The sequence below is a fragment of the Coturnix japonica genome, chromosome 2 (genome assembly GCF_054131305.1).
Source record: "Coturnix japonica strain WE chromosome 2, WE-NBRP24, whole genome shotgun sequence".
Classification (NCBI taxonomy): domain Eukaryota; kingdom Metazoa; phylum Chordata; class Aves; order Galliformes; family Phasianidae; genus Coturnix; species Coturnix japonica.
The window spans coordinates 72,082,051-72,092,688 of NC_140664.1; the positions used below are offsets into that span (position 1 = coordinate 72,082,051).

General features: G+C 47.4%; 1 protein-coding gene across 8 annotated transcripts in view; it reads right to left on the bottom strand.

Moving 5' to 3' along the window:
• The window catches only part of NUP153 (nucleoporin 153), a 35,218-nt gene extending 24,623 nt beyond the window's left edge, over positions 1 to 10,595 (bottom strand). For 5 of the 8 annotated variants that reach the window (XM_085540195.1, XM_085540194.1, XM_085540193.1 and 2 more), the window contains exon 1: positions 10,158 to 10,498. In XM_085540195.1, coding sequence (XP_085396321.1) covers positions 10,158 to 10,271 — 114 coding nt within the window. In that variant the 5' untranslated portion in view covers positions 10,272 to 10,498. Of the gene's footprint in view, positions 1 to 10,157 lie in introns of all 8 variants that reach the window. The other 3 variants (XM_085540188.1, XM_085540187.1, XM_085540191.1) reach the window with 3 other exon arrangements.
• Positions 10,596 to 10,638: the final 43 nt, after the last annotated feature.

Here is a 10,638-nt window from a genome sequence, read left to right on the forward strand (position 1 = left end):
TTCAAAGTTCTGAAGCTTCCATCAGAGTCAATTCACAAGGCCACCAGGAAACTATTTCTACATAACTCCTCATCTACATACTTGTTTCACAATTCTTCCTCCACACACTCCATTGGAAACCACCTAAAACAGAAGCTCAGCAGTTATCTGCAGTGATAGTGAGGATCATTGTATCTGCTATCATTCCCTGAAAACTTTAGCATCCCTTTCTGTCAAATCTCAACCACAGGCAGACAATCACTCGCAGCACTCCCTCTCGCACTGCTGACAACCATGGAGCTGCTTGGCTCCTTACACTACAAGCAAACATGAAGGCTGACTCAGCAACTCCAACACTGAAAACCAAGAAGTGACACAAGAGTGAATGGAATTCAGCAAAAAAAATCTGTTGCTAACGGGTACATCCAGGTTTTGGCTGGTTCTGTACCAACAGGCCTGCTCTACCACTTTTCTGGGTTTGGGAAATAGAATTCCCCAGCTGAACTTGTTATTTGGGTGTAGAAAATTGATAATATGCTTTGAACGTGCTGAAGCTAGCTACAGTCTAACAAAATTCTGAGATAACAACCATGCACACACATAACAACAACAAAAAACCCAAACAACCAAAATAAAACCCTGTATCATTGAAGTATTCCACAGAAGACAGTGCAAAAACCGAGATACAAGAATTATAAACACTGATACATCCTTGAATCCAGAGCTGAGAGGGAGGTAAGAGAAGAGGAAAAAGTAGAAAACAAAAAGCCTTTTTGCAGGAAGAAAGTCATCCTAATTCACAATTAGACATTTTTCCTAATGATCTGTAATTCTATTGTTTATTTGCACAAGGACAGAATAAATACCCGGGGACAGTTTGAACCACACAGGATACCATGGAATGAACACATCCATCACAATTACTACATTAAAATGCACACGACTATGAAATGCTCAGAATGATGCTATTCTCTTATATGCTAAGCCTCAGCTTCCCTGCAGAAACCACAAATGCAGATGATGCCAGAGTTCACAAGCAGTTCAACGCAGGGTGTCAGCAGAGCGGCTCCTTCTAATCCCCCAGCCCCTTGTTTACATCCTTTTCCCTGACACACTTCACTTTTTACCAGGGCTACCAATGAAAGAGCATTGGGACAAATCAGACGGGATAATATTTGCAAAAAAGAGCAAATGCTCAGGACACAAACAGCACCCAGGGCTGCGTTCCTTCACAAAAGGCACTGCTTCATGTAGTCAGTAGAAACTGACCCAACAACTTGAGTTCAAGAAAGAGAAGGACTGGGTCCTGCAGAGGCAGGGCAATGAGCAGGTTTATCCGCTTCCCTTCATGGCAGCTTACTGAGGAGAGGGTGCACAACCACCAGAGGCCGTTGTCAAAAGCTCTGTTATCTTCTAGAACTCCCTTGCTGAACAGATGTGAGGGACCTGCCACCTCAACGGCATCCTCTAAATGACTGGAATACTTGATGGTGAACACACACGTTTTGTTGTTGGCTGAGTCTCCACCCACAGAGCAAGGCTCCAACTCAAGACACTGGATCCAAGAATGTGGTGGAAAATCTTTCACCTTTGTTTTGTCTATTCTTTCACTGTTTCTCCCCTCGATCTCTTTCCATTTGTTTCCATCACCTCCAGGGATAGTGACTCCACCACCTTCATGGACAGCCTATTCCAATGCCTCATCACTATTTTAGAGGAGAAATTTTTCTTAATATCCAACCTGAACTTCCCCAGGTGCAACTTAAGACCATTACCTCTCATTCTATCACTAGTTACCTGGGAGAAGAGCCCAACTCCCACCTGGCTACAACGTCCACTCAGGTCACTGTAGAGAGAAATGAGGTCTCTCCTGAGTAGCCTTCTCCAGACAGAACAATACCCCAGTTCCCACAGACATGCCCCATAAGACCTGTGCTCCAAATCCTTCACAGCTTTGTTGCCCTTCTCCGGATGTGCTCCAGGGCCTCAACATCTCTCTTGTAGTGAGGGGCCCAAAGCCAAACACAGTACTTGAGGTCCGGCCTCATCAGGACTGAGTACAGAGAGATGATCACTCCCCTGCTCCTGCTGGCAACGCTAGTTCTGATACAAGCTGGGATGCCATTTGCCTTCTTGGCCACCTGGAGACACTGCTGGCTCACGTTCAGCCAGCTGTTGACTAGCACTTCCAGATCATTTTCTTCCTCGCAGCTTGCCAGCCATACTGCCCCAAGCCTGTAGCACTGCATGAGGCTGCTGTGAGCAAAATTGGTCTCAATGAACCTCATACAACTGGCCTGAGCCCATCAATCCACGTGGTGACCAATGCATATGGTGAAGTAAATCAAATACAAGTAAAACGCTACCTGTGTTTATTTCACTTACAACTTCCAAGCTGATTTCATTACAAAAAAAATACATAATGAATCTTACAATTCCTGGAATATACTGGGCAATGCATGCAAAGCAGAAAAAAGGAAACAACCCAAGAAACAGACGTGCTTCATTTTATAACAAGACTTACTTGTGAAATGCTCACCCCTCACCTCTTCACACCACAGTTACTTACCAGGCCCTCCCTCGTCACCTGAACTCACTAGACATATGCCCAATGTGTTGCCGCACAAAAACTTCTCTGGTGCCAGCCCTGTGCTCAGAGGAAGGGCAGCTCTGTAGTTCCTCATTGCTACTGGCCTGGGAGGCTCTGAAATGTGATACGGTGACAGGGAGAATCCAAACCGTGAGTAGCAGCAATTTGGTCAGTGAATACGTTTTGGTCCTTCAGCAGATTCAGAATTAACTCACTGATTTCAGCAGTTTGAAAGCTGCTCTCAGTTCCAGCAGTTGTCTGCTGATGTTAAATGCACTCACACGCTAAGCTCATCTGAAAACAGCAGCGGCAGGAAAGCAGAACAAAACACAGAACGTGGAGAAGAGATCCAATAGCTTATGAATAGATATTTACAACAGCTCCTCGAACATGGTACCCCCCAAGCACCTGCAGCACTGCTGGGTATGTCTCCACCAACACATACATGCACCACCACAGCAACAGTAACTACAGCTGCAGCTCAGAGGCTCGCTGCCTTGGGATGCGACTCCAAACAAATGATGTGCTGTAGGCACCCAAGAGTAAGCAAGCAGGTGTCCTAATTTACTACTTTGAAACACCATTTTCTGAAATGGTTTATATAAAGAAATAAAAGCCAATAGCCAACAGAACTCAGGCTCCTTCCATCCCCCATATTACCCGGTGCCAGCTCTGGCGCAGCAGGCTGCTCTCCTTACTAGCTGAATTTGTTAATCTGGCAAAAAGCGCATGTTTCTCTGCTGGACTAATGAGTTCAGCTGGCGCAGTGCAACGAAAATGGCTCAGGAGAAAGAGAAATATCGGGCAGCAGGACAAGATAAAGAAGCAGCAAGACCTTCCTTTGAGCAAATATGCACAGATACACAACCATGAACAGCCGTACCAGGCCTGCTTCAAACCAACTCAGCCAAAGTTTCACCTTCAGCTTGCAACAGCTCACTATTTAGTTACAGTGGTGCTAATGCAAAAGAAAGGACAGAAGTGGAAATGTGACATGGTTGTCTCCTGCAGCAGCACAGATGCAGAATGGCTCCGAACTCGCCGTGCTCTTTTCCTTTAGGGAGTGGTTTCAATCTGGATGTAGGACAGCAGAGTTTGATATTTCATTTAGAAAACAGACAATAAAACTTATGACTTAATAAGAACAATATGTTACAGGAATGTCATCAATTATATGACAGTGGAAAAAAACAACTATTTAAGGCAACTGGACTAGTACAACTTTACTTCCAAAGACCACGAAGAAGGGTTTATGCTTTCAGATGCCAGTACTTCTTTCTTATAGTGATCAACGAGCCTTTCTTAGTCCAGCTCTAGAATGAACACCCAGGGACACTGGTGCTGTTCTGCATTCTGGCACTGCCTGCAGATTTCCAGCAGGAAGACGACAGCCCAACATCATCACTAACATCCGAGTGCAAAAAGCCAGTGTATGGTGTGCTCCTGTATGTAAACCAGCATGTAACTATAGCTTAAATCCTAGTGACACCACGGATGCCCCGTCCTTGGAGGTGTTCAAGACCAGGTTGGACGAGGCCCTGGGCAACATATTTCTGGCCACGTGCCTTCTCCACAGTTCATCTGACAGAATCAAGAGCATCTCTCAAATGTAAGTGGATCTCTAAATACCATTATCTTACCACTACCAAACAAAAAAGATTGTCACTGCACAGAGATTTATTCAGTGGCTGTAAATAACAGCATACAGTTCTACAAATCTGTATGTATTCTGCAGCTTTGCATACTATCATAGTGAATACTTAAGGCTGATATTACGGCAGCTGTGATATTAGAATGACCACATGCCCAGTGCAGATGAACAGTTTAAATATTTGGTTGATACCTTAGAGACAAGCAGAGGTAGAGCACTAAGAGGGGAAGGAGCCACGAGACCCAGTTCACGCAGAAAAGAGTTTGTCTCAAAGCAGAGCTACAGCTTCAAAGCAAAGTCAGCTATTTTTTCAGGACACACTTGCACAACTCCTTCCAACAGCAGCGTTATGGAGACAATAATAAACAACCTTACCAAGGAGAAAGAAAATTTTCTGCTGGCACAGGTATTTGCAAAGCAAGCATGTGTGTTAAAGCTGTAGCTTTAAGCCTAGCTCCAGAGGTATAAATGTTAACACACACATTTTTTTCCGCAACAAAAGTAGAGATTATCATGAGCCTATGCTTACTTTAAAAAAGATCACAGAATCACAGAATTGTAGGGGTTGGAAGGGACCTCTAGAGATCATCGAGTCCAACCCCCCTGCCAAAGCAGGCTCCCTACACCACGTCACACAGGTAGGCGTCCAGGCGGGTCTTGAATATCTCCAGAGAAGGAGACTCCACCACCTCCCTGGGCAGCCTGTTCCAGTGCTCTGTCACCCTCACTGTAAAGAAGTTCTTCTGCACATTCGTGCGGAACTTCCTATGCTGTAGTTTCATCCCATTACCCCTAGTCCTGTCCCCATGCACTAGACGGCAATCACAACCATGCCAAGCATGCACAGAGACACTATAATTAAATGCCAAGTGCAATTAGAAGATGAGTTACAGAATCTCAAAAGGAACTGCCGCCCTGAAAACGTCAGTGCTACCGCCCCACCACAATAGCTTTAGTGCTGTGCCACTTCCTAGACAGCAGAAAAATGACTTCAGGTCTTCTCTTGTCAAAAGAAGGGGAATATATCTGTAACCTCTCCAATAACAACAAAGAAAAGCAAACGTTATAGTTGAGAGGATCTTTTAATTAATGAGTGTTTTTTGTAAATTAATCTAGAATACCACTATGACAAACACTGCATCAGCAAGTTGCAAAATGACTTACGCTTCAGGCAGTCAAACAAGCTAGTTCCTGCTCGCCTTGGCCCCATTTTCAGATGACCCATCTGCCTTGGCTTTAAAGGGCTCTGTAATCTTCCAGTCCCTTTCACTAACAGAGGTGAGGGAGTAACAGCCTGAAGTGGTGACGCATAGAAGTCAGTACGAAGCTTATGCAGACCAGGATGCCATTGGTGTCCTTGGCCTGTACCGCTGCATGGGGTTGTTATGCCCCAACAAAACAAGGTTCCTGTCAGCCCACTACTGTCAAGAAACGCTGCAGCCTTGCCCTTCAGCATTCGGACATTGCCCCCTTAAGTTTGCTATCACCCAGGAGCCAGCTGGGGGTGCATGCCCTTCTCTTGTCCCTGTTGCTTCCTAAAGACCTAAAACAGAATTAGTCCAAATATCAACCCCCAGGAGATTCTTAACAATTGGCTGTCAGTGTCCCTCAATACCACACACAGATCACAACCCTTTAAGGCCAATGGTCCAGCTAGTCTGGTCCAACCACCTGGCAGTCTACTTGACGAGCACATATTTCACCAGTTGTCTACACAAATAATAGAGAAGACCATGCTGAGGTCCTTGCTGATCTCCGGGTGAGCCATGCTGACTGAGCCAGCCATCCATCCTGCTTATGTTAAATTTGTTACACAGTGCTGCTGTAGCAGTCGTGCTGATCCAAAATAGCTCCGCTCAAACTTCTTCAGGTAAGCAGAAGAAATGTGGTGCTCTACCCTCAGTCTTCTGAATCAGCAGCTCAGTTCCCACACAGCAGGGAAGCAAGAAGCAATGCTAATTACTAACTGAAGGAATAAACAACGCAGAGGAAATGATGATGATGAGCCGCTGGCAAATGAAGGCCATGTCAGTGTCCCAGCTAAGGGACAACTCTTTCATCTACTTTAAAATCTTCTGTCTGAAGACACCGCTCACTAAGATTGCTCTCCTCCAACACTTAGTAGCCCCCAAGGCTGTCGTGAAAACACTTTGCAAGACAGAAATCAAAATATTCATAAAATGGGACAGCAATCAGATTCTACTGCTTGTCGTACCACTGACAGCACTGCCAGCTTCAGTGAGGACAAACTGTCAGCATCTCAGCTAAGGTCTTCCAAACCAGGATACGACGCCGCTCCAAAGCCAAGTATTAGATTTAAACACCTGTTTTGCTAATACAATTTGATATTGTTGGAACAGAGACGAAACATCATTTAAGGATGATGATTCAATTAGTTCTGGAAGTTCACAAACATTGAGCCCGATGTGCTCACCTGCTACTAAATCAAAACCAGCAGAGGACATACAAGTGTAAATACAAGCACTTCAGCACACTTTGACGTATAATACTATTGGCAAGAATGAAACCAATAGTCATACTGGCTTAGCTCTCCATGGACATTCTTTATAGACTAAGTATTTTTATAGATTAAGATTTTCCTTCCTTAGATTTACGAGACTAACTCACATTACTCAACAGGATATTCTAGGAACTTTTTGCATGAATTACAAGATCTGATCCCCAAATAAACCCAGCAGCTTATAAAACTCCTGCCCACTGCTTGCAGGCATTGCACACCACAGAAATCCCAGACATAAATCAAGTGCGAGTTTATAACTGGCCCATATTCATTATAGAATCTAGTGATAATGCAATGATTCAGGCATTGCTGCAGACAGTGGAAGTTCCCGATCCCGTAACTACTCTGTCCTTACGTGACATCGCATGTGACACTAAACTTCATCCATCCAAGCAGAGCTGCTTTACAATCAGGACACACAGAAAATGCACCTCTCATCTTTCTGGTATCATCCCAAGGACGTCAGAATCAGACTGATCACAAATACGTAGCAACTCCTGCTGGTTTCTTCCAGGCTAATCAGTACATCTACACAAAACAGCAAAGCTAAACCTAAAACTAACAATAAGAACACAGAGATATCATATAGATATTTAATAAGTTAATAATGTCAACAGATATCCCATTAACACACCCACCCTAGTAATTGCAGTCATCATCCTACTTAAATGACTAGGACAACCCAGCATTTAAAGCACTTCCAGCCACATCCAGGAGATGAAACCCACATGCCAGGAACAACAGGTCCCTTGCTGTACCATACTGAGCCCTCAGAGCAAATACATGACTTTAGGCCAAGTGTCCACACACTTCAGGTGGTGCTGAATGAGGATGGATGTTTCAGCACGAGGCAGCTGACTGAACAGGTCGTTTGCCAAGTATGGCGTTACCAAAAGTCAACACAAACAGCATGGAGCTGTCGTCATTCAGCCATTAGGAAAACCCAGTCGCTGGGAGGAACTCCTAAATGTTACCTGCACAATGCCTCACCTAGAAATACAGAAGGGCCCTTTTGGCTCTGAGGATTGCCAACCGGGAATCCTTCACAGTGGAAGAGTCTGTATCCCCTTTACTTAGTAAGGCTGCTACTTCTCATTTGTTTGATAACAAAGCCACTGACGGTGCCCTTTGTTGTAAGGCAGGAGGGAAAGCACCATGGTTTAAGTTCCTTCACTACTGGGACAATCAGCATCTGTATCTCCATCCCCCAGGACAGCACATGAATTGCAAGTCACCAGCGTTCTTCTCCAGACAGCATCTGCTCACCTCTCCTATTACGGCTGATTTTAAAAAGGCACTAGACTTTAAAACAAACAAATAAAAGCATAATGAAGCATGGTTCGACAGATTAATCATCAAGCATACGGGCAGGAAATAATAGGCTTTGGATGCTCGCTGCAGGAACATCTAATGTAAAATGAGTAACAAGTTCTGAAACCGTGGACCAGAGCCTGCACACCTCCATTCTTGGAGGGCAGCATTTTCTTATATATCCTCTTTCTGGCTCAGTGAATCACGCTTTCTTTTTCTGGATAGCAGCACAGCTTCAACCAGGAGAGCTGAAGCTAACGCGCAGCTTGACGGCTGGGATATCTGCCTGCAAAGTGGAAGATGTGGGTTGATTGCTCCAGGCAAAAAAAGGAAACTGAAGCGGGGTCTACCACATTTTGAACAAACGCTATAACTAATAGCCTTTAAAAAGCATCAGCACCTCCTCTTGCAAACGCCTTCCTAAGCTATCACTGTGTTTTGTAGAAGACTGACTGCAGCATATATTGGAGATGATCGGAGAATTCCCACCTGACTAAAATCCCCAGGAACAACAGTTAAATTACGACACCCAGAAAGTAGATGGCAATGAGCTTGGCATCCCGCTAATCAGCCCCCTAATCATCCCCATACAAGTGGGGAAAAATAAGGAATTGGATTTCCCAGAGATTCAAAGCTGCCTGCTATGCTGCCCAGAGCGCCCAGTCACCCTCAGAGCTTGATAATAAGAGACCAAGGGTTTTTGGGGCCACTGTTTTGACCGTGAGCATCTCAAGCAGGTCTACTCAAGTGAATCTACTTAATGATAAAAGCTGGAAGGGGAATGATCAGAATCTGAGGTATAACTTCAAGACAAAATTGCGCTGATTGCTTTCGAGTCCTCCTGAATTCATCACTGAGACTAATAAATCACAGATCCCCTGTGGAGAGCAAACCTTATATTGAAAACAGGAACATATGTTCATTAATTTCAATTTCAACTTCATTGTCAGTTAGCTACCTACCTAGAGCTCATTCTTTTATGTAATATGAGTTTACACTACTCATACGGTTAAAAAGCTACTCACTACAATAAGAGCATCTCTCAGTCCATCATTTACTAACCCACTACAGCTTCCCCCTCCAACAAGCTACTGCTGATCTGCTCTACAGGTTGGCTCTGCAGCACCCGCTACCAGGACAGAACCCACAGACATAGAATCATGGAATCATAGAATGACCTGGGTTGCAAAGGACCACAATGATCATGTAGTTTAAACCCCCTGCTATGTGCAGGGTCAGCAACCACCAGACCAGGCTGCCCAGAGCCACATCCAGCCTGGCCTTGAATGCCTCCAGGAATGGGGCATCCACAGCCTCCCTGGGCAACCTGTTCCAGTGTGGCACAAACCCTCTGCGTGAAAAACTTCCTCCTAATATCTAACCTAAACCTCCACTGTCTCAGTTTAAAACCATTCCCCTTTATCCTATCGCTATCCACCCTTGTAAACAGCCATTAAACATCCATCCCTCAGCACAGGTTTGTGCTTAAACAAACCTACTGAGAAATTCCTCTAGATATCAGACAACAGCAGAGCTAGGAAGCCACCTCTGCCGATTACTTTAAACACAAGCACTAAGCTTATCAGATGCACTATCAGCGCAGGAAATACACGGCAACTTCAACACTGATTCAGTCAGAGCTTTCAGCACTCTGTCAGTGCGGCGATGCTCCACACACAAAGTGCTGCCAGCCTCACGTGGACAACATCGCTCAGTCAATGGAGCACGCGAGACTCAGCGCTCCTCTAAAGCACAGGACGCTGATCGGGCACAACCACACGAAGCCAGCGGGCACTGGGCACCCACAGGCACTGGGTACCAACATACTCCCCGCCTGCTCCTCGGACCGCTCGGAGGGGCTGTAACCTCCCGGCCTTTGTTCCCCGCCCCCTCCGTTCCCGGGCCGCACGCGGAGCGCGGGGCGGGCGAAGAGGAGGGAAGGGCCGCTCCCGTCCCCGCTCCCTCCCGCCGGGCGGCGAGGCCTCTTCCCCGCCGGTCCCGCCGCCGGCACCGAGGGGAACAAAAGGGGCCGCCCTCCCGCCCCTCACCCGCCGCCTCGCACGTGGGGACCGAGAGAGGGTCGGCCCCGCTCCGCCGCTCCTCACCTGCCTGCTCCTGCGGTACGGAGGATTCGCGGTGCCCAGGTGGTACCGCCGGGTCCGGATCTTGCCGCCGCCGCCGGCTCCTCCTCCCGCTCCTCCGCCGCCACCCGAGGCCATGCTGGGACGCGGCCCCTCGGCTGCCCTCCTTTCCGCCGGGCCGCTCCCTCGCTCTGCGCCTTCACCGCCCGCCAAGCCACGCGCCGCGCGGCCTGGAAGGCGCGGGGGCCCCTGTCGGCCTGCCCCTGCTCCTCCCCTCCGCCCCGCTCTCCAAAGCTCCGCTCCGCCGGCCTTTCCGCTCCGCCTCTCCTCAGCCGGGCGCGCCACAACCCCGCGCCCCGCTGCCTCGCGACCTTCGCCCGCTGCCGCCTCGCGCTCTGGGCGCCGGCCGGCCCCGCGCTGCCCGCCCGCCCGCCCGCTCGCCCCCACCCCCCTGCTCGCCCCCACCCCCCTCCGGGCTCCGGCTCCGGCTCCGACCAACCACACC